Consider the following 21,936-nt stretch of genomic DNA (forward strand, 5'->3'; position numbering starts at 1 on the left):
GATTTGGTATTCTTGATTGTTAGAATATTTGAATTAACCATCAGACTTTTTGAACAAACTTTAAGTTGACTTGAGGAAGCCTGGCCAGAAAGTTTTAAGTAGATAGCTTTAAGTCAGAGGGTTTTAAGTTTGAAGTAGTTAAAAGTAGTTTTAAAAGTGAGTTATCTATATAGATAGATTTTGAAGCAGTTTTAAGATGAAATACTTTTTAAAAATCAGAAGTCTGAAGCAGTTTTGCATTTAAAAAAAAAAATTCCTAAAGGTCAATGTTGAATGTTTTAGGACTAATTGATTGCTGTGTTGTTTGCTAGGGTGTCCTTTGTAGTTTCTAGGTGGTTTTTAGGGTGTTCTGGGTCCTTTACAGTTTGCCTATAAACAAGGAAGAGTAACTGAGGATGCAGTAAACAGCATCATGCACTTAATTTTGAAACGTTTGAAGGACCTTATCTTTGTTTGCTTTTTTATTAATTTCAGTTCTGTGTCTAATACAATTCAACCTCACTTGTTGATTAAAAATCTAGAGCAGCTAAATGTAAACCCATTTGTTATTCATTGGTAATGTACTTTTCTTTTTTAAAGGACAGAACTCTGTGTAAAGTTAAATTGTCTTTCTGGTTGACAATTTGAAGTGTTCAGGATGGTTGATAGATAGATATATGGATAGTCACCTAAAATATTGATGTTTACATCAATTTCTCACCTAAAATGGCCAACAATTTAGACCAGTAATACAATTCTAACACACTCTATATGTAACACTACACTTTAAAAGCATTGTATGTAAATACACCATGACTAAGCAGCCTGCTGGGTAGGCTTTTAGCACTTTGAACATACTAGAGCAGAGGAACTCTGAATTTGAAGAATTGAAACTTACACTCACTGGGAGAAAATAGCCAGGAATGAGAAATATCCCCAGTAACACAAAAACATACAGGGATTTTAATATGAATCAGCATTAGATGGGAAACATGCTAGCGACATGCACTTTAGCTTGTTTCAACACTTGATCAAAAATGACCATCAATTATCTGAAATTAAACTTCATGTTCATGTTGTTCTACTGTGTGTATAATGGTGTTTGTGTGACGTACATCAGCGAAATGGTTTAAGCCTTAAAACATCATCCAACCATCCATATGAAAGACTGGGACAACACTGCATATTAGAGAAATTTATTGTTTTGGTAAAGCCAGAACCAATGTCACCAACACAATGTTTAGGGTCCGAACACAATGTCAGTGGAGAAAAAGTTGCCATTTGTAAAAAAGTGGGGTGGGAAAGGGGAAAATTGCATCTTTTCTTCAAAATTAGAAAACAAAACCCTGCAAATAATAACGACTGTTAAAAAAAAATGCAAGTCTTTCACAGTAGGTGACACAAAGTAAATGTATGAGGAGCATGTTTTTTTGTCCTAAGCTAAATCCCACCATTGGGATTTTTCCAATAATATTATTACTATCAACATCAATAAAAAAATAATTACAAGTTTCAAAGAGGCCCGGATCTCAAGCAGCAGTGATGAAAGCTGAGTGAGTTTGAGTGCCAGAAGACGGGCCCAGTGGCCATTTCGAGACAGTCTTATGCAGAGAGGTCACTGTTATTAAAACGCTCTTGATCGTACAACTCGGCAACAACCTTGCGACCTGCAAACCAGCGGTTGTTGAGAGCCTGGATGGCCTTGTTCATTTCATCAGCATCAGAGAACTCCACAAAGATCTTCACTATTATCTCAGCATCGTCCTCCTCACCCTGTCGTTCCTGGTATATGATAACCCGATTAACAGCACCATACTTCCCACATTCCTCCATCACTTCGCCTTCCAGGTCATCGTCAATGTCCTCTGGGCCCACCATGTTGCGTAGCACCATAACTGTTGACTGCACATGGGCAAACAGAAGTAGAAAAAAGGGGGTAAATGTAAGATACTTCAGGAACAGTTCACTCAAAAATGAAATTCTGCCTTTATTCATTCACCCTTGGGTTGTTCCAAATCTGAGTTTCTTTCTTCTGCTAAACTCAAAAGAAGATATTTGAAGAATGTTGGTTAACAAACAGTTGATGGTTCCATAGCATGGGGAAAGTCAATGGCTGCCTATTTGGTTACCAACATTATTCAAAATATCTCTTGCGTTCAGAAGCAAGGAACTTCTACAGGTTTGGAACAACATGAGGGTGAATAAAGAATAACAACATTTTAGTTTCGGGTGAACTAATTCGATTGCCTTTAATAACATTTTTGAACTTGGCTTCTTTGCAGAAACATTTGATTTATTCATACAGCGCTTCCTAAACGTTGCTGAAAACTAGATTGCTCTTAACTTACTCTCAGGACTTGGGACTAAATTTACAATTGTGTCACTAATCTTTAATGCACAACCAAGGTAATGCTGTCTAACCTTTGACTGCATGACTGTTTGTTTTCCTCCACTTGCACTGACACTTAGCTGCTCTAGTTCACTGTCCTGTCCATTTCCGACTGGCGCACTCTGGTCTTCAGTCCGCCTGTTGTCTTCCTCTCTCTTTACTTCTGTATGTGTTTGTGCTGCAGACGTTGGTGTTCCCGCAGACGCAGGTGTCGTGACTGGTGGGGATGCTAGTACTGGGTTGACCAAACCAACCTGAGGGACTACAGGAAGAGTGGGGCGAGCAGGTGTCACACCTATCAAATGGATCATAGGACAAACATGAGTGATTCAGTTAACATTCAGTTCAATCAATTAGCAAAATACTCAGTTCAAGTGCCACCAAGTCAGAGTTTTATGTAACAGCAAAGTAGGTCTAGGCGATTTTTCCAATTTGATAGATTAATCATAATGTTTTGCCACAATTTTATTCTTTAGAATTTGTGGAATCGCAACTTTGAATAGAAATGTTGGAATTACAGTCCAACTGCATGTTGGTGCACGCAATTAACCACTCACGTGTGACACGCTCATATTGCTAGCCGCTTTTCACACAGAATGTGCTTTTGTGTTGACCAAAATGCAACGCAGGCAGTGGAATAGGTAAAACACCCAAGAAGATGGGAGTGAACTTTTTATACTGCCCTTTCATGCATGAGATGCTGCAAGAGACACGAGTGCAACAGTCAAACGTGTCCATGTTTACAAAGAATAAACAATGGAAAAGCAGGGCAATCGAATAAAAAAAACCTGTGAAGAACTTCTACTGAATGTTTGATTTTTATGTTTGCATTATGGTGACAGGCTGAAAGCTGCTGTTTATTGTTTTTACAGAAGATTTATAGTTCTACTGGTTATACCTTCAGCTATTTTGAATTTAAATTACCTTGACGTGAGATTTTTTTTAAATCATTTTCCTTGTATTATTTCTTCACATATAATATGTATAAGACAAGTTTATACAAGATGTAATAGTTCATACATCTTTTCTGCAAAGATATTTAACAAGTGATTTGTTTAACATTTACATCATGTTAATGTGTGGTGCACCTGGAATAAAATTTTCTTTAACTAGAGGGTTAAAAACAGAAAAAGTTACTTGATTCATTTTGTAGTTACATTTTTAAAAAAATCTTAAAAAATAAATAAATAAATAAATACATAAGTAAATTGAGAATTGGTCAAACGTTGACAAAAACAAAAGCAGTTCAAATGGAGAAGACAATATAGAACCCCTCTCTGTAAAAACTAAAACTGCATTGGTGGCAAAAGAATGCTTATATTGGTCTGAACAGATGCATCAAAAGCTGTTACAGTAAATAAATAATAAAACGCTTTTCACACTGAACAATCATCTTGAAGCGTCAATGTGTTCATTGATTTCTGCAGACCTGTGATGATGCCAGGGGCCTGGGCAGCCAGTACAGCCTGTGGAAGTCCCATTTGCTGACTGAGAATGTGCGCTGGTGAAGCGAGAGAACCCAGCACTGTCGCTCCAGCAACAGCCTCCTGCAGCAACAACATTAAAACAATGCAAAAACAAACGTGAAACGACATTTTTCACGTCAACGTAAAATCCCTGGTTTGGTAAGCAATATGCATAGCATGTGTAACTGCATCAGCACATCAACAACAGCTTCTCTGAACCCTACCAAATCCCAGATGTACACCATTTTTCCTGTAATAGAAAACTAGCGTTAAGCCCCATCTAGGGTTTAATTCTCACCTGGGCAGTGATCTTGGCGGTCGCAGCAGCAGCCGCCACAGCTGCAGCAGGAGGCAGACCTCCAGGGGTTGTAGGCGTCAACAGAGGCATGGGAGGAGTAACAGCCTTCCCCACTCTTAAGTACTGACCTCCAAGGTCAAACAGGTTCATAGACGAGACTGCATCCAGCGCTGACTGAGGCTTTTCATATTCTACCCATGGTGAAATGGAGAAAGTGGTTCCTCAATCTAGGCTTATAATATGTTTTCATATCTCACATCTCTGGAAGCTTTATGAATCTGTCTACACATATGATTCTTGCATAATTCATACTTTAACTGGCCATGTCTATAGGTAAAAAGCATGGTTCAACTCAGTGAACTTCACTTAAAGTATCTGGATTTTGGAAAGACATTTCATAAACAGGTGTTGCTGGAACACTTGAAATGATTTGTCAGTTGCACAAAGGTACAACATACAGCATTGACTCACTCTCCACATAGGGTTTACAGTGCTTTCTAGACAGCTCACCAATAAATCCGTAGCCCTTGTGCTTTCCCGTGGTCGGTTCCCGTGCCAGCATACAACTTTTAATCTTTCCGAAGGCCTCAAAGACGCTCTTAATGTCGTCGTCAGATAGATCAGGGTGAATACAGGCTACATAGATTCGGTTGTAGGCACGTGCCTCCTCTGCCAGTTGGTCGATGATAGGCTGCGCCTGTCCAATGTTACTTGGCCGCCCCACCTACAGTACACATACCAGCACACAGGGGCCACTAAGTGTAAGTGTATGAAGGAATGAATGTGTGCTTGTGTATGTAAATGCAAAAGTGGATGCGAAAGGAAAACAAAAAACACTATAGCCATAGTACTGGTCACTATGAAACCATGTGTGTGTTACAGAGGAGCAAAAAAATAAATAAATAAATAAAATAAAAAAAAAAGGTTTACTCGTGACTAATGTGTGTCTGTGATTGTTAAAAAACAGATTTTTGTATTGGTGGTATCTGTGCTGCAGTTGGGGCGGCCAAGCAAACACCAGCCAGGCGCAGCCCATCATCAGCACATCCCGGACAGAGAAGAGCCTGCCTCATACAGACGCTCCCTCTGCAGCTCCTAGAGAAACGGAGCTCCGAAAACAAACAGTTTGACAGTGTGGAAGCATGGCATTGCATACACTCACTTTCAGGTTAGAAGAAAAGATATGCACATGAAGACACACACACACACACACACACCCACACCACAACACAACACACCACAGGTACTGGCAGAGCTACATTAAGTCTGTTGACAGCGTCTCTGACTCACACAAAACGCAACAAAACAGGAAAAAATATCTTACTGTCAGATAAAAAGGAAGTTTAACACTGATTGTCCTGTTTGGAACCCACCTTAATGTTCCTTCCACCCAGCATGACTGAGTTCATCTGCTCCAAGGCCAGCTGAGCTGCTTCAGGAACCTCATACTCCACAAAGGCAAAGCCCTGAGACAGAGTTTTCAATGTGCACAAGGTTTACATACTTTCTACGAGACATATAAAGGATCATTTGACACTGAAGAGTGGAATAATGGCTGCTGATGCAGCCACCACAAGAATAAAAAACATTTTAAAGTACAATTGAGGTCAAATGTTTGCATAAACCTTTCAGAATCTGCAGAATGTTTATTATTTTACCAAAATAGGAGGGATCATACAAAATACATGTTTTGTTTTTTATTTAGTAATGACCTGAATAAGATATTTCACATAAAAGATGTTTACATATAGTCCACAAGAGAATAAAAATAACCCCTTTCAAAAGTTTACATACACTTGATTCTTAATAGTATGTCGTTAACTAAATGATCCACAGCTGTTTTTTTTCTTTTTTGTTTACTGATAGTTGTCCCTTGTTTGTCCTGAACAGTTCAACTGTCCGCTGTCCCACAAATTCTTTGATTTTTCAACACTTTTGTGTATTTAAACCCTTTGATATATGAAATTTAGGCTCTTAATGCATTGTTTTTCCTTCTGGAGCATCAGTGAGTGTTTGATCCTTCTGTAATAGTTGCATATGAGTCCGTCAGTTGTCCTCAGTGTGAAAAGATAGATTTCAAAATCATACAGTCATTGTTGGAAAGGTTTCAAATACACAAAAAAGCTGAAAAACCACAGAATTTGCAGAACCTAAAGGATTTTTCTGAAGAACAGCGGGCAGTTTTATCTATTCAGGACAAACTAGGGACTCATGAACAACTATAATTTCCATTCTTGTCTTAGGACAACTTTGATGAACTTGTTTTGATCCACTTCAAATGTTGATTACTCTGTTATTTTCTCTTGTGGACTATATGTAAACACATTTCATGAGAAGTATCTTATTTAGGTCAGTACTAAATAAAAAAAAATAGCATGCATTTTATATGACCCCTCTTATTTTGGTAAAATAATGAACATTTTGCAGATTCTGCAAGGTGTATGCAAACTTTTGGCCTCAACTGTACGTTAGGCATTTATTTAAAAAGTTGAAAAGCTACTATTTTACAGTAAAAAAGACTGTAACCCAACTATAATTTTAATAATAATAATAATAATAATAAAAAAAAGTACAACAAAACAACCACTACTGTTTACATATTTATCATTTGGCATTTATCATTAGGAAAAAAAAGAGAGAAGTAAATAAGAAGATTAAACTGACAAGGGTTTTTAATTGCATGCATAAACTTGTGCAACGTCTTGTGAGCACGATAGAGATGATAATCAAAAACAAACAGATGATTTGTTTGTTGTTGCTGCTGCTGCTGCAGGACACACACACACAAAACCAGCACCAAAAAAGGGAATATACAGCCTGGTATAATAAATTATATGTGTGGTATTTTAAATTGAAAATTCACAGGCACATTCTGGAGACACTTGAGATTTATTGCAAGATGTAATAAATATATTACATATTTTAAAGGGGCATAATTGGCAAAATATGACCCAGATATGGCTCATAGCATACCTTGTGTTTCATGGTGACCGAGTCCCAAGACATATCAATGCTCTTAATGGGACCAAAGGGGGCGAAGGCCTGCCGGATGGTATCTTCCCCCAGCTCGTAATAAATGGAGCCCACATATACACGGCACATGATGGCCAGAGCTCGCTGCCTCTGTGCTGCCACCTGGCGGTCATGAAAGGAAGAGACAACAATAGAGAATATTAGCTAGTGAACAACAAAAAGCAGAGGGAAAAAAACACAAAGCACCAAAGACAATGAGATCAAATATAGCAAGGGATTAAAGGATTTTTTTTTAAAGCTTCTGTTTTAGTACTAGTTCCCACTTCCTTTGGTCCTCTATGCTTACTCATTACTTACTTCACTTACCATTAACGACAAGCACAGCAACGTGAATTAGGAACATGTGGCACAGCCCCTTCTTACCATTCGAGAGTGCTGCTTGCACGTTCCTAAATTAGTGTGAGTGCTTGCAGACTAAAACGTGTAGAGTTATAACTGACCTGAATTCTGCCCAAGAATACTGATAGCCTAAATAGTTAACGTGTGAAAGTAACCCCTTAGCACAACTAAGTTCCCTGGATAATGAGCGGAGGTGAAATCAGTTCTCTTTTCATGAGGTGAGCTTTTGGACTTACATATCAGATCAGTGTTGAGGGAGAATCAGCACAAATCTATCCGTTTCACACTTTTAGTCAAACCAAACAACACATTTATCATTGTTTAAACATTATTTATCATTCAAGTTTTGGATTGCATGTCAGCCACATGACGAAAGTATACGATTACACACAAGGCTCAAATTTTAGGCAGATTCAATTTGGATTGTCGTAGTGACCGCTAGCCCTCTTTTTTTTTCTTTTTTTTTTTAACAGCAGACAAACATGACATTTCTATGCCACAGCATATTCACAAAGGAGAAATGGATCATCCACACCATTCACAACACACACAATCCCCACAAGATTTCTCACGACAAATGGAGCTCCAGATAGAAAAATAAACTTCAGTGCGCAGTGACATGAGGGCACACGCACGGGTGGCCATGCAGTAATTCAGAATGGCAAATATGGAATGGACTGTCAGTAAATGAGGAATGCCCTGAGCAATTGTCAAAAGTCCTCTATCCTGTCCCTGTGATTTAAAACAGCTCCCATGGCATTAATTAACACTGAAACAGTAGAGTCAGTTCATGGAGGTAGTTCATGTTGTGTCAACTTGCATCCTGCTTAATGAAATGGGTGACCAAAAACAAACACTTCATTCACAACAAAGCCATGTCTGCTTTTTAAATATGCTGCTGCAAATGTCTAGCGTATCAGGCCAGTGGCGGTTAAAGAAGGGTAACGGTCATTATGCCAAAACGCGTACAGAAGGTAAATAATAGTTAATCTATTGACCGATTGTAAAGATGAGAGAGGATCTCCAAAGCCCATTGTCACTGCTGCCATCTGAAACACAGTAAAGATGGAAAAGTGCTGAAAAAGGTTAGATATCTCTTTTATCCTTTGCAGACAGACATAGTATTCCAGACAGTCTCTCTGACTGGTCAATGCCTCCGAACTCAACTTTAAACTCTGCCCACCTTCTCAAAACACCACTTAATTTGACTGAAAACCTGAAACATTTCACAATTAAAGCAACAGAGCTACTAAAAGGCATTGCTTTCAACAAAGGCAATGAGTAGTCTGCTCAGATTTTCCATTTGTTCACAAAGTCAAGAAATAAACTGAGCATAGGGTGTGAATGTTTCCTTCGGATAACTCATCTGCTGTTGACTCTTCAGTCATTATGATGTCTGCTTGGGTAGTGCAGTACATACTATGTCCATTTTCAAGATATAAGTATACATATGAATCCCAGAAAAAGCAGACCTCAACCAAACTGGCAGAGAGGGAGGGCAAACAAAATAATGCATGATGAGTTATTCCAGTGGAGTGTTCCAGTCTAATCTCGAGGCTAATCTGACAAAATAAAAACAGCATTCACAAAACTTGTGATCTGTGAAAAAAAGAAAAAAACACAGAGACTTCCTGACCACCTAAGCGTAAAAACTTTAGCAGTGGGAATTTAAGGTTCCTTACAGATATCACAATGCTTAAACAGAGGGATCATTTACAATTTCCTGAATTGTCATGAATCCCTAATGTATAATTAAAAGATCAACATCCAATGCTAAATAAAATAATATGCAAGTCTGAAAGATCAGTTCCTTTTTTGCAGACTTGCTTCAGTCAGTTCAGCATTTTAAATCCTGCACCTTTATATGACACTATGTAGTTTCAGTTACACTACTGCTTTTATTTCAAATAAGAAAACATTTACACTGTAACACATTTAAAGCATCCTGCATAATCAGATCATAATATTAGCTCACCTGTAAGTTTGTGAGCTGCTGCTGCTGGTGGGCGATGGTCTGTTTCACTAAAACACTCTTGATGCTCTGTTCCATGGCATACTTCTTAGCCTAAAAAAGAGAGACAAAGGCACTTTACCTTATAACAAAATAACAGCTCTAGACTAATTTGAAAACAGTGATGAGGTTTTTGGTGGCAGAAAATGACTTTAAATGTTTCAAATTTAAAAAAGGTCAATTTGACTTTTTGTTTTAAAATTCTGACTATACTCTTGGAATTCCAAGAATATATCTTCTGATAAGAAAAATCCACTCGTCATTCTCACTTTTTCCCTTGGCTCAGAATCATCCACTTCAAATGTTGACTACTGTATTATTTTCTCTTGTGGACTTTCGTCTTATGTGAAATATCTTATTCAGGTCAGTACTAAATAAAAAATAACATGCATTTTGCATGATCCCTCATATTTTGGTAAAATAATTAACATTTTGCAGATTCTGCAAGGTGTATGTAAACTTTTGACCAACTGTAGGCATTTATTTAAAAAGTTGAAAATCTACTATTTTACAGTAAAAAGACTGTAAGACAAAATAAAAACCACTACTGTTCACATATGTATTATTTAAAGGGGTCCTTTTTATATTTTCTACAAATAAGAATCATGAGTTTACATCCCACACTTCTGGCTTTTTCCCCCTCAGAATTGACAAACTCATTATTGTTGCGTTAAATCGAATTAGAAAATCTGAAATACAAGATATGAACTTACATTTGCGAAAGAACAGTGAGACAAAATAGGCAAATGTAAAATGTTATAGGTTTAAATAGTATTTCATGGTGTAACTGTAGGGCTAATATAATATGTCCCCTATGAACTTCATATGTCAATATTACTTAGACCTATTGTTCAAATCAATTTTATGCTTTAAAAGTAGAGTAAACAGTGGGTTTCATCCATTAAACATCTGCATTCAGCTTCAAATGGAGCCTTTGATGACAGTATTTTATAAAAATGATTTGCATTCCGATTCTGACATCCAAAGGCACAACATAAATTTTTTTTCTCTTATTTTATGGATTTTACTCCACTTTTTATCAGTTTATGCAGCTGCACGTGACGTAACTGTGACGTCTAATCCAAATTGGTCTATTTTACCCAATATTCATGTGCTACATATTTGAGTGCTCGTTTGGAGGATTTTTTCCATGTAACATTCTAACACAGACAGTTGATGGTCACGTTTCAAACAAAAAACATTCGTGACCCCAGCTCCAATCAGAGTTATGGAACAGCATTCTATGGCCTTAACTCTTTTAATTAAGAATCTATTTTAAGAAGGAGCTGGGGCACATCACTAGCACACCCACTCTTGACACACTGGAGCAGGTGGCACAGGTTGGAGTTCAGCCCGTGACCTGTACTGATCCCATTCCCTCTCTATCTCCACAAGTTTCCCTCTTATGTTTCTAACAAGGCACCAAAGTCCAAAAATAAAGTAAAACATTAAAAATCTGTTATTACCTTTTGTAGCGCCTCCTGTTGCTCTGGTGTAAGAGGCGGTAATACAAGCTTTGCACCTGTGCCTTGTCCATTCTCCATCATCAGACCTTTGCCTCACTGAGAAAGCAATACAATAGACATAGAATAAAAAATCTGAATTTATCACTTCTTCAATCTATAGCTTGCCCAAAATAGACATGGATAGAAAAAATATTACACACTAAAGAAAGATTTGGCAGCTTACCTATGAGGCGAACCGTATTACGTCAACCAGGATTGTGAAGCCGTGGAGACTTGCTGGCAAAGCACTCACAATTTTACAATGATCTGTGTTTCATGGAAATGCACACAACATAATTTAAAAACACTGTACAAGTGCAATGAGAAAAAAAACTACGGATAGCTGACTTACTTTCTTCCATGAAACACAAAAGGGTAAAGGCTGAATGACAGCCTCACTCACCATTTACTTTTCACCCAATTCATTCCCTTTTGTGCTCCCCAGGAGAAAGTCAGTCACACAGATTTATAAAAACATTAAAAACAATAACTAACGACAGAATTTTAGGTGGAACTATGCCTTTAAGCAACTGCTGGTCATTAGCATATCTCCAGTATCAGTAGGTGTACATTGTCTTTCCTGACAGTAGCACAGTGTTAAAATACTGTACGCTCTTCGTGCTCAGTCATTATACTACTAGATTATTTGCTCTAGAAGATGCAAACTGCTCCAATCAGATTCAGAATCAATCATGAACCTGAGTCATAATGAAAACTGTGTTCATTTAAAAATCTTACAAGAAACACTATAACTGAACAACTCGTACAACATCCATTTGCGTTTTTGCATTTTCTGCCATTCTTGGCTTAGCGTAAGTTACACACACTATCATCGCTAAAGTGAACTGAGAGTTTTAGCATCTTCAAATGAGCTATATCAACAAAGAGGGGTTGTAGACACAGCAGTGGCGCGCTTGTGCTTGTACATTACATCAGCGGCGGTGCTAGCTGACTTACAGCTGTTAAATACAGTAATTTAGGCAAGCGGTGCAGGATTCATGGGCTTACTATCTACATGCGTCTCAAACAAGCTGTAGCCGTTTCGTAATATAAGGCAAATCCTAGATAACCCAGAAAACGCACGAATGAAAAGCACAGCAGTACACTGCTAGCCTGGTTAGCAATGAACAGAAGCTAACGAGCTTTCATGCAGGCCTCGTGTGTACACGACTTGAGATATATAGAAACAGTAAGAAATGTATTTCGACTAAATTCACCCAGTGTAAACTATAATCATGGAGATGTTTAAACATATTTCTATATTGAAATAAACGTGTTAGGTAATCATCATTACCGCAGTGTTCCGCGTTACCGCCATGTAGTGATCCACATTGAGAACTCTGCAACACCATAGAAACAGAGCGGAACCTGGAGCGGCGCGCGCCTTCCGCTGAACGATTCTGGTCACGTGATCTAGAACAGCAGTTAGCAAACGATCTGATGGCGGCGTCTCTGGATTATGACAGATACTTGTTACATTTTATACATGGATTGCATGGGCGTTTGAAAAAACGTTTTAATTTTTAAATATTTTCGTATTTATTTGTTTATTTATGGAAAATGTGAGTTTCGTACTAGAAAGACTGGTACTGAGCCATGACACGCCCCCTGCAGGCTTTACGTCTCAAACCAGCAGAGCCTCCGTCAGCTGCCTTTCCAGTTTTGTAAGAGTCACTTAGAATTTCAAAGAAACATCTTCTTCTCTGGTGCATCAGCAATCGCTTTCTTATTTAAGTAGACTGCCTCCACCAGGTTGAGATCAAAATGGGAACGAAATTTAAGAAATTGCACGATCAAGGGAGGTCTTTAGTTTAAAAAGATGTGTTCTTCGGAATTACTGTAAGATATTATATTTGGTAGAGTTTTTTATAATGTATGTTTTGTTATATTCAGATAACACTGATGTATAGGTACAGTTGAGGTCAAAAGTTTACATACACCTTGCAAAATGTTAATTATTTTACCAAAATAAGAGGGATCATACAAAATGTGTGGTATTTTTTCTTTAGTACTAAGATATTTCATATAAAAAACGTTATATATACACTACCGTTCAAAAGTTTGGGGTCTACATTTTTATTGTTTCTTTTTTTTTTTTCTTTTTTTTTTTGTATTAAGTTAATAATTAAAAGTTTATTAAAAGTTAATGATAAATAATTTTTTCATTGTTATAAAATATTTATATTTTGAATAAATACTGTACTTTTTAAACTTGTTATTCATGAAAGAATCCTGAAAAAAAAATCACAGGTTCCAAAAAATATTTGGCAGCACAACTGTTGATCTTATCCAACACTGATCATTCTAATAATAAATCCGCATATTAGAATGATTTCTGAAGGATCATGTGACACTTAAGACTGGAGTAACAGCTGATAAAAATTCAGCTTTTCATCACAGGAATAAATTCTATTTTAAAGTATGTTAAAATAAAAAACATTATTTTATATTGTAAAAACATTTTGCATATTACTGTTTTTTTTCTATATTTTTAATCAAATAAATGCAGCCTTGATGAGCATAAGAGACTTCTTTAAAGACTATTACAAGTCTTACTGACCCCAAACTTTTGAACGGTAGTGTACATATAGTATACAGGAGAAAATAATAGTTGAATTTATACTAATGACCCCATTCAAAAGTTTTTATATGCTTGATTCTTAATAGTCTACTGTGTTGTTACTTGAATAATTTTTTTTGTTGTTGTTTGTTTGTTTTGTTTGGTGATAGTTGTTCATGAGTCTGTTGTTTGTTCTGAACAGTTAAACTGCCCACTGTTCTTCAGGTCCCACAAATTCTTTGGTTTTTCAGCATGTTGTGTATTTGAACCCTTTCCAACAATGACTGTATGATTTTGAGATCCATCTTTTTACACTGAGGGACTCATATGCAACTATTACAGAAGGTTCAAACACTCACTGATGCTCCAGAAGGAAACACAATGCATTAAGAGCCAGGGGTGTAAACTTTCGAACAGAATGAAGATATGAAGAGTTATATGAAGAGTTCAGAAGCAAAACCAGCAAAAAGCCATCTTGGTCAAAAATGAGATAATGATAGTGAGTGAATGCTCCTGACACATAGTATACGTCCATCAAATACTTTTACTTCAGACTTGCTAAAATTCCAGCCTCAGCCCAATCAGAAGTACCAGTACTTACATAGAAACCTATATATATATATATATATATATATGTATAAAATTTAGTACTGCCCTTCAGAAGCTACAGAAGATACATGTTTTCCAGAAGACAAAATCAGTTAAATTTACTCCCACTGACTTCCAATTCAAAATGTTTTAATGTGTCATTTTTCCTTCTGCAGTAGCATTGAGTGTTTGAATGTCCTGAAATAGTTGCATATGAGTCTCTCAGTTGTCCTCAGTGTGAAAACATGGATCTCAAAATCACGCAGTCATTGTTGGAAAGGGCTCAAATACACAAAAATGCTGGAAAACCAAAGAATTAGTGAGACCTGAAGGATTTTTCTGAAGAACAGTGGGCAGTTTAACTGTTTAACAGTTTTTTCTCTTGTGGACTATATGTAAACGTCTTTTATGCAGGTCAGTACTAAATAAAAAATAATATGCATTTTGTATGATCCCACTTATTTTGGTAAAGTAATTAACATTTTGCAGATTCTGCCATGCAAACTTTAAGCTATTAAAGTAAATAAGCAAGAAGTGTCATATGTAGATGTTGAGATCCAGAAGCAGACATAACAGTATAAAACACTGTTGTGGTGCATTGATAGACCATATCTGTATTTGATTGTTTGTTTAAAACATTTTATTTTAAAACATAATAATAATATATAATAATAACATTTATGTAATAACTTATTTCTTAACTTAAATACATTTTAGTATTTAATCCTGCCCTTTAAATGTCCACTGTCTTAATCACCTCGTTACATTAACTGTACAGGGCAACTGTAAACCACTAGGTTTACAAGAACTCGCAGAAAGAAAACTCGTAATGCGGAAGTAGGAAGTAAATGTTCAAAACAATTACATCTTCGGGACTTTTTGTGTACTTCGTGTCCGTTCACTTTTGGTTTTAATACCACAAATCATTATAGACATGAACGTCAGTGTACTAGTTAAACGTGCGGCGACAAAAACGCTAAAGTGGTAAATTCCATGCTACTGTACTCTCTGGACTGTAACAATTTCACCTGTAGTATATCCGAAACGTGTGCTTTAAACCAACAAAGGTATTGCGATTAAAATAAAAGTTTAGTGTTCGAGACAGGTGCTTTTCAGAGTCTTGGCGGTCCGTAGGAGAATATGCACCTGCTTCAGTCATGGTTAATATATTTTACTATTTGACGGACCGACACTAATTACTGGCATGGATGTTCTTTTGGCTGCAATAGAGATATTGACGGACCCATCTGGACACCAAGAGCACTGTGAGTAATTCAGCCTGTACCGACGATTAAGAAATCACGTGATCGTTTGATTATACGTGTATATAATGTGTTGTAATTACATCTAGTGATTAAGGTGAATGAAGAGAAGCCAGATCCAAGTCCATCTTCTTGTGATCACCCCAGTGTGTTTGACATTTGTGTGGGGTTAAAAAAAGATGATGATGTTAGGGATGAGGAAGCTTCTGACATGTGTCCAGCCAAGCAGGATTCAACCATGCTCACAGATAAGGAGGAGCCTGGGGTCCCCAAACAAGGTAAAATTGCAAAATTGCATAGAGATCACCATGGTGAATTTAGTCACATTTTGATTTTGATGTGGACTAAAATAAAATAAAAAGATAAGCAGCACAATGGACCATTGATAAGAGCGTCAGCGTTGCCATCACAGGAATAAATTACATTTTTAAAATATATGCAGATAGAAAACATACTTTGAGTATTTGTATATGCTAAAAACATTAAAAAATTGTACTAACCCCAAACGTTTGATCTGTACCGTATATTGGTAACAATAGTTTAATAATGATAAATAAAAAATAAATAAACATTTAAATCAAGCAAGTGATTCTCAGCTGGTTTTGCTTCAGGATTCAGATTTCCAAGTGAGTACCAAAATCAAAATTATTTGTCCTACAAAAATAAAAAATTAAAAAACAAATAATTACTAATTAACTACATAAATAAATGAATAAATAATAAAATGTATATTAATATATATTAAATATGTATTAATATTAACAAACTGCACAGATCTAATAAAATACTAAATAATTAACATGACAATAGCTCAACATTTTTTCTACATCAGATTTTGCTACATCATAAACAACAACAGAAGAGTGATTTACTGACCCAGTGGGCTAAATATTATGTTAGTATTAGCCATCATGTGAAAGATCAATTTGAACAAAAATTACATGTTTGAATGCTTTGAATGCTAAAATTAAAATGTTGTATTGTTCAGATTACACTTATTACATACTATATGTCCACTGTCTTTCTTTTTTTCTTTTAAGAAACTGGTAAAAGGAAAAGGAGTTGCTCAAGAAAGAGCACAAAAACAGGAGTCCGCTCTAACAAATCAAACCACTATTGTGGTAAATGCGGACAAAACTTCAAAACGTCAGTTCACTTTAAAAGACATAAACTAGTTCATTCAGGAGAAAGGCCTCATGGTTGTCCTGAGTGCGGCAAGAGGTTCATTACGTCCTCTGAACTAAAAGTACATCTGCGTGTTCACTCAGGAGAAAAACCCTACCACTGCTCTGAATGTGGAAAGAGCTTTGCTCAGTCAGGGTCGTTTTCTAATCACCGCAGACTTCACAGAAATGAAAAACGTCATCACTGCCCTGAGTGTGGCAAGGGTTTCCAGCAACTTATAGATCTACGAATTCACCAAAGGGTTCATACAGGAGAGAAGCCGTTCACGTGCTCACAATGCTGGAAGGCCTTTTCAACATCCGGAGCGTTACGAGTTCACCTGCGAACCCATACTGGTGAAAAACCTTATGAGTGCAAAGAATGCGGGAAGACGTTCTGCCAGCTGGGAGGACTTAAAGTTCACAGACGTGTTCATTCGGGAGAAAGGCCTTACGTGTGCGGTGTGTGCGAGAAGCGCTTCAAGGGACATGCCAATTTGATCGCACACAGGCGGATTCACACAGGCGAAAAGCCTTATCGATGCACCGTATGCAACAAGACCTTCACCGACAGCAGGAGACTAAAAGAGCACCAGCCACCTCAGTCAGAAGAGAAAGCGTTTCGCTGCGGGTTGTGTAGTGAAGCTTTCGGTGCTTTCTGTCAACTTAAAGAACACCAGCAGCGTCACAAAGGAGAGAAGCACCATCAGTGTACTCACTGCGGAAAGGCCTTTACGCATTTGTATCTGCTGAGGAGTCACCAACGCACACACTCGGATGAAAGGCCGTATTCCTGCACTGAATGTGGAAAGGGCTTCCGTCGGTCATTTGACCTGAAAATGCATCTGAACACTCACAGCGAAGCACGCCCTCACCATTGCTCAGAGTGTGGAAAGAGCTTCCGCAGGGCTGCAGAGCTTCGGATACATCTGAGGGTACATACGGGAGAAAAGCCTTATCCCTGCTCTGTCTGCGGCATGGGCTTCAAACAGACGTCACAACTCAAAGTGCATGAACGCACTCACACAGGAGAAAGGCCATTCCCCTGCTCGGACTGTGGGAAGACCTTCAAAGACAAGAGAAGCCTGCTAACACACCAGAGAGTGCACCATAAATAAGGAAGTCCTTCTATTAATATAATATTTGGAATATATATTATTGAGTGTTGAAATCACATTGGTCACAGTGGTGAAGTTTTAACATGCCGATTACATTACTATGCAATTCTGTTGATTGTAAGACGTAAATGGGTAAATGCAGATTACTGATTTTTTCAGTCTTGCTTGTGTCTTAAACTGTCCACTCAAAGTTGTTTTTGGAGGTATGTTCAGGAATGCCATATATCTTTTTCATTATTTATACATCTTCGGTGATTCAGGAAGAAATTAGCTGTCTGACCTTTCTTTGAAAAGAAATTGCTTATGGATTTTCAGAGTTTTTTATACAGGTATTAATATTTTGTACTGTGTATGAAAACAGTGACTTTAATTTAAATGAATGATTTATATTTATCTGATGTATAATCTATTTTCTTATCCTATTATAATCAAGTCATGCTGAAACGTTTTGGGTACAATGTAAAGACTTTATTGTATATTTTTATGCAACATAAAGAGCATGTATACAATGTTTTTACATGTATTTAAAAAGTTTTTTTTACTTACACAAATAAACACTCTTTTACTTATTTAGAAAAGTGAAAAATACCTTTTCTTTTTAACCAAACAGACCAACAAGGAAGTTAATCTACTGGAAGGACAGGTATTTCAAATATGACAAAGTTAAGCTTCAAAATTCAAGGAAAAAAACAAACATATTATGACAAATAGAGTAGCTTTATGTATAACAATGATATTAGCATTAGTCTCATGTGTATATAAGCATATAGTAGTATGAAAACTTGCAGGAAAAACAGCGGATTGACGTTACATAGATACATGTTGTCTTTTTCTATTTGACGTTTTTACATACAATCTGTAAGAAAATAAAATATGAATATATTTAACTGACGTGTGCCATCAAATGTTTTTTGTTGACTTTAATGTATCCACCTTATTTTTCAGCATAAAAGTGGGCGCAGCCATTTGTAAATTTTATGGGTCTGGATTCTGCATCCAGCGATTTTTAGTTGTACAAAACAGCTGGTTTTGCTGCTTCATATGGCAAACTTGTGTGTCTTACCATATTATTTTGATGTATTATCTTAATTATGAACACACTGGTTTGTAGTGCAACATTTACCGTTACTGTTGTTATTCTTCTCGTTATTTTTCTACACCATGGAGTTACCTTATGTCAAACTCTAGACATGAGGTTAATAAAATGATACCCTAATGTGAGCTTTTCGTCAGCTGTTTTCAAAACGAAAGGCAGCATTTTTTTTTTAAATCTTTTTTTAATTATACTTGACAGAAATATGTTAACGTGAGGTCGTGAAGTGTGATTGACTGGACTGAAACTGGCAGTTGGACATTTCAAGTCAGATGTTCCCTTTTCCTTTATGTCTGAAACGCGGCATTACTTCCGCGTTGAAGTATAAGGTGGATTCATTCATGACATTTCATTAGCTAAGCATAAATAACCACATAAATCTAAGCAACAACAGCTTTGCACGTTTAAATGCCACAGAAGAACCATTCACTCCTCAAAGAAGGGAACAGTGAATAGTTCTTAAAAGAACCATTATTTTAGCGTGAAGAACATTTAGCTACCCTGGTGAAAAAAACAGCATATGCTGGTAGGCATGTTTTGATGCTGGGATGCTGGATAGGTATGTTTTGATGCTGGTTTAAGCTGGTCCTTAGTTGGTTTATGCTGGTCCTTTGCTGGTTGATGCTGGTCCTTGACCAGCAACATGACCAGCATAAACCAGCAAAGGACCAGCAAAAACCAGCAAAGCGCCAGCATAAACCAGCTAAGGACCAGCTTAAACCAGCATCAAAACATACCTAACCAGCATCCCAGCATCAAAACATACCTACCGGCATTTTTTCACCAGGGTATAATATAATCTAAAGTATCTTTTCCACTATTATGAAACTTACGTGCAATGGAAAAGTTTTAAGTATGTTAAAGGCTCTTCATGGAAATAGATAACAATGAAAAACCTTTATTTTCTATAGTCTATGACAAAATAGCACTGAAAATAATGAGCCTCACTATGCCACCCTTAGGTGAGCTGTTTTACAGTTCAAGATCAACCAAAAGAGGGCAGTATGTGCATTTGAATGCATTGGCCATCACTCATTTAAAGGTTTTAGAATTGTCATATAATACCTCAAGGTCAAATTTGACTCTAAGCACAGTGTTACATGTAAGTAAATATCATTAGCTGTTTTTACTGTAATATTAAAAGTATAGACTATCAAATAAAATGAAATGTCTGTTTATAAATGTTAATGAAGAAAATTCCCACCCCCAAAAAATTGTCTGAAAACACAACAACTTTTATAGGTCTGTACCACCAGACCTAAAATGAACAAATATTAAAATATCAAATAAACATGCAGCCATACATAAAACACATATTTATGAAAGTTTCATCAATAAGCCTGACAAGTGCATCTATTATCAACACAATTTTTACTGTAGACATCCACTATTACAACATGTGGGTGTTAACCTTGATCTGAAAATGGGAAAAGATGACAGGGATGTGATAAAGTAGAGCATAAATCTGTAGAAATGATTTAGAGGATAGCTGCTTCACTGAAAGCGCCCGAATGAAGAGTGAATGTCTTGTTGAACTGTATGTGACATACTTCTTTTTATAGGCGTTAAAATGAGAGTGTGTCATAGTACTCCACTCACACAGTGCTGACTATGGTTGTCACACATTGCAATGTGTTCTGCTTAATATTTAACTGACTTTAAATAAAGTCAGTCAGGGACAAAAACACTAAAATGTATTCATAACAGAAAATGGAATTTTATTTTTCAGGTTTGGACCTTGAGTAAAAATAACAATAACAGTGCTTTAATACCAAAACATGTTTTTAACCGAGACTTTATTGAGAGTCGCTTTGATTTTACTCTTGCTAAAGCACTTAAATCGCAAATTCCATTACTTTTCATGCAAGTAAATGTGAATGTGACAATTAGTGTTCGTGCTTGTACACTTGCCAATTTATGCATTAATGTTGGTCATTTTATCCAAATGCAGTTCAACACATTAGCCCATTTAATATAAGTCAGTTGTTTATGAAACATCAATAAATCTGTTTGGGAATCCTCTGTAGGACATTAATGAAACACAGAGGGCCTTCCTTTTACAAGTAGAACAAACAACCGAAATGCATTTTATTACCATGTCCTAGATGTCCATCATGTTCCACTCCTGGCTAGGAAAGGATTCTGCATAATTGGTTTGGTTGTTTTTGCAATAATTCATTTCCCTTTTGCACCATAAATCTCCTTTCAAAACACAAGAACAGCAATTACTCCGCTCCTTAAAAAACAACAGTCAGTGTTCACACAACTGAATTGCTGATTTCCATGTTTTGCACAAAGGCTTAAAAGGTTCATCTGTGTTTTTCAATCAGTCAGTCAAATGTACCATAATTTATATAATTCTGACAATCTTTTCGATACATGATAGTTGTCAATAGTGACAAAATTGGGTGCCATTTACACAATGATTTTTCTAAAATGAGCAACAAATACGATTATGTACAAATGATTATACCATATCTACTCAAAACATCTATTTGTTCACACAGCATAAAAACGTAACCATTCAGTGACTATGCTGCCTTAAATGCTTCGCCAAGAATAGCACAGGTAAATTTAATGGAGAAATCCCATTATACATATATCCTCAAGGAATACAGAAACCTAGCAGATAAAACCATTTTCCAAGTGTTTGTAATTGTTTCTTAATCTCACAGGATTTTAGCTCTTAGAGAACTAAAAAGAGAACTAATCCAATTAGATGTGTTCCCTTAATTATATCAATAATTATATCATGAATATTAAACAGAAAAAATATACATGCCCGTATCAAACACTCAGTGGGCATTACTAAATTGGCACTTTAATTGATCTGACTACTGAAGAGCACTACAAAGAAAGATAATGATCAGTTCTTTTCATTTTTAATGACATTGTAATGAATACTGGGTAGCCTTAGTTAAAAAGGTGGCTTAATTAGATATTATAATAAACCAACAAGACAAAAGTTAATTGGACTATTTGGGCTGGGCAAAATGTAAGCCTTCGGCTCACAAAATTATATTTTTTTATTTAGACACTTAGAGAGAAAATCAGTAGATAGCTGTAATATCTGCAGCCCACAACAGCTAGCATGGCATAAGATGCACATGCCATTTCACTGCAACAGTCACA

The 21,936-nt window shown here is 36.5% G+C and overlaps 2 protein-coding genes across 3 annotated transcripts; one reads left to right on the forward strand and one right to left on the reverse strand.

Annotated features, from left to right (window-relative positions):
• Positions 1 to 1,159: 1,159 nt before the first annotated feature.
• Positions 1,160 to 12,424, reverse strand: puf60b (poly-U binding splicing factor b). Of its 2 annotated transcripts, XM_051114815.1 has the most exons (11): positions 12,315 to 12,424; positions 11,205 to 11,287; positions 10,982 to 11,077; positions 9,480 to 9,569; positions 7,106 to 7,267; positions 5,506 to 5,598; positions 4,643 to 4,856; positions 4,133 to 4,323; positions 3,798 to 3,915; positions 2,401 to 2,663; positions 1,160 to 1,881 (listed from the first exon to the last, which is right to left on the reverse strand). In XM_051114815.1, exons 3-11 carry the CDS (start codon positions 11,060 to 11,062, stop codon positions 1,582 to 1,584), a joined length of 1,512 nt encoding a protein of 503 aa, XP_050970772.1. In that variant the 5' UTR covers positions 11,063 to 11,077; positions 11,205 to 11,287; positions 12,315 to 12,424; the 3' UTR covers positions 1,160 to 1,581. The 2 variants fall into 2 exon arrangements, with proteins under 2 accessions (XP_050970772.1, XP_050970771.1); XM_051114814.1 differs by lacking the exons at positions 11,205 to 11,287; positions 12,315 to 12,424 and adding an exon at positions 8,503 to 8,553 and having other exon boundaries at positions 10,982 to 11,094.
• Positions 12,425 to 15,014: 2,590 nt separating this feature from the next.
• LOC127168208 (zinc finger protein 501) lies at positions 15,015 to 18,578 on the forward strand. The gene is made up of 3 exons (XM_051114819.1): positions 15,015 to 15,433; positions 15,520 to 15,708; positions 16,471 to 18,578. Exons 1-3 carry the CDS (start codon positions 15,373 to 15,375, stop codon positions 17,709 to 17,711), a joined length of 1,491 nt encoding a protein of 496 aa, XP_050970776.1. The 5' UTR covers positions 15,015 to 15,372; the 3' UTR covers positions 17,712 to 18,578.
• The last annotated feature ends 3,358 nt before the right edge of the window (positions 18,579 to 21,936 follow it).

The sequence above is a fragment of the Labeo rohita genome, chromosome 7 (genome assembly GCF_022985175.1).
Source record: "Labeo rohita strain BAU-BD-2019 chromosome 7, IGBB_LRoh.1.0, whole genome shotgun sequence".
Lineage (NCBI taxonomy): Eukaryota > Metazoa > Chordata > Actinopteri > Cypriniformes > Cyprinidae > Labeo > Labeo rohita.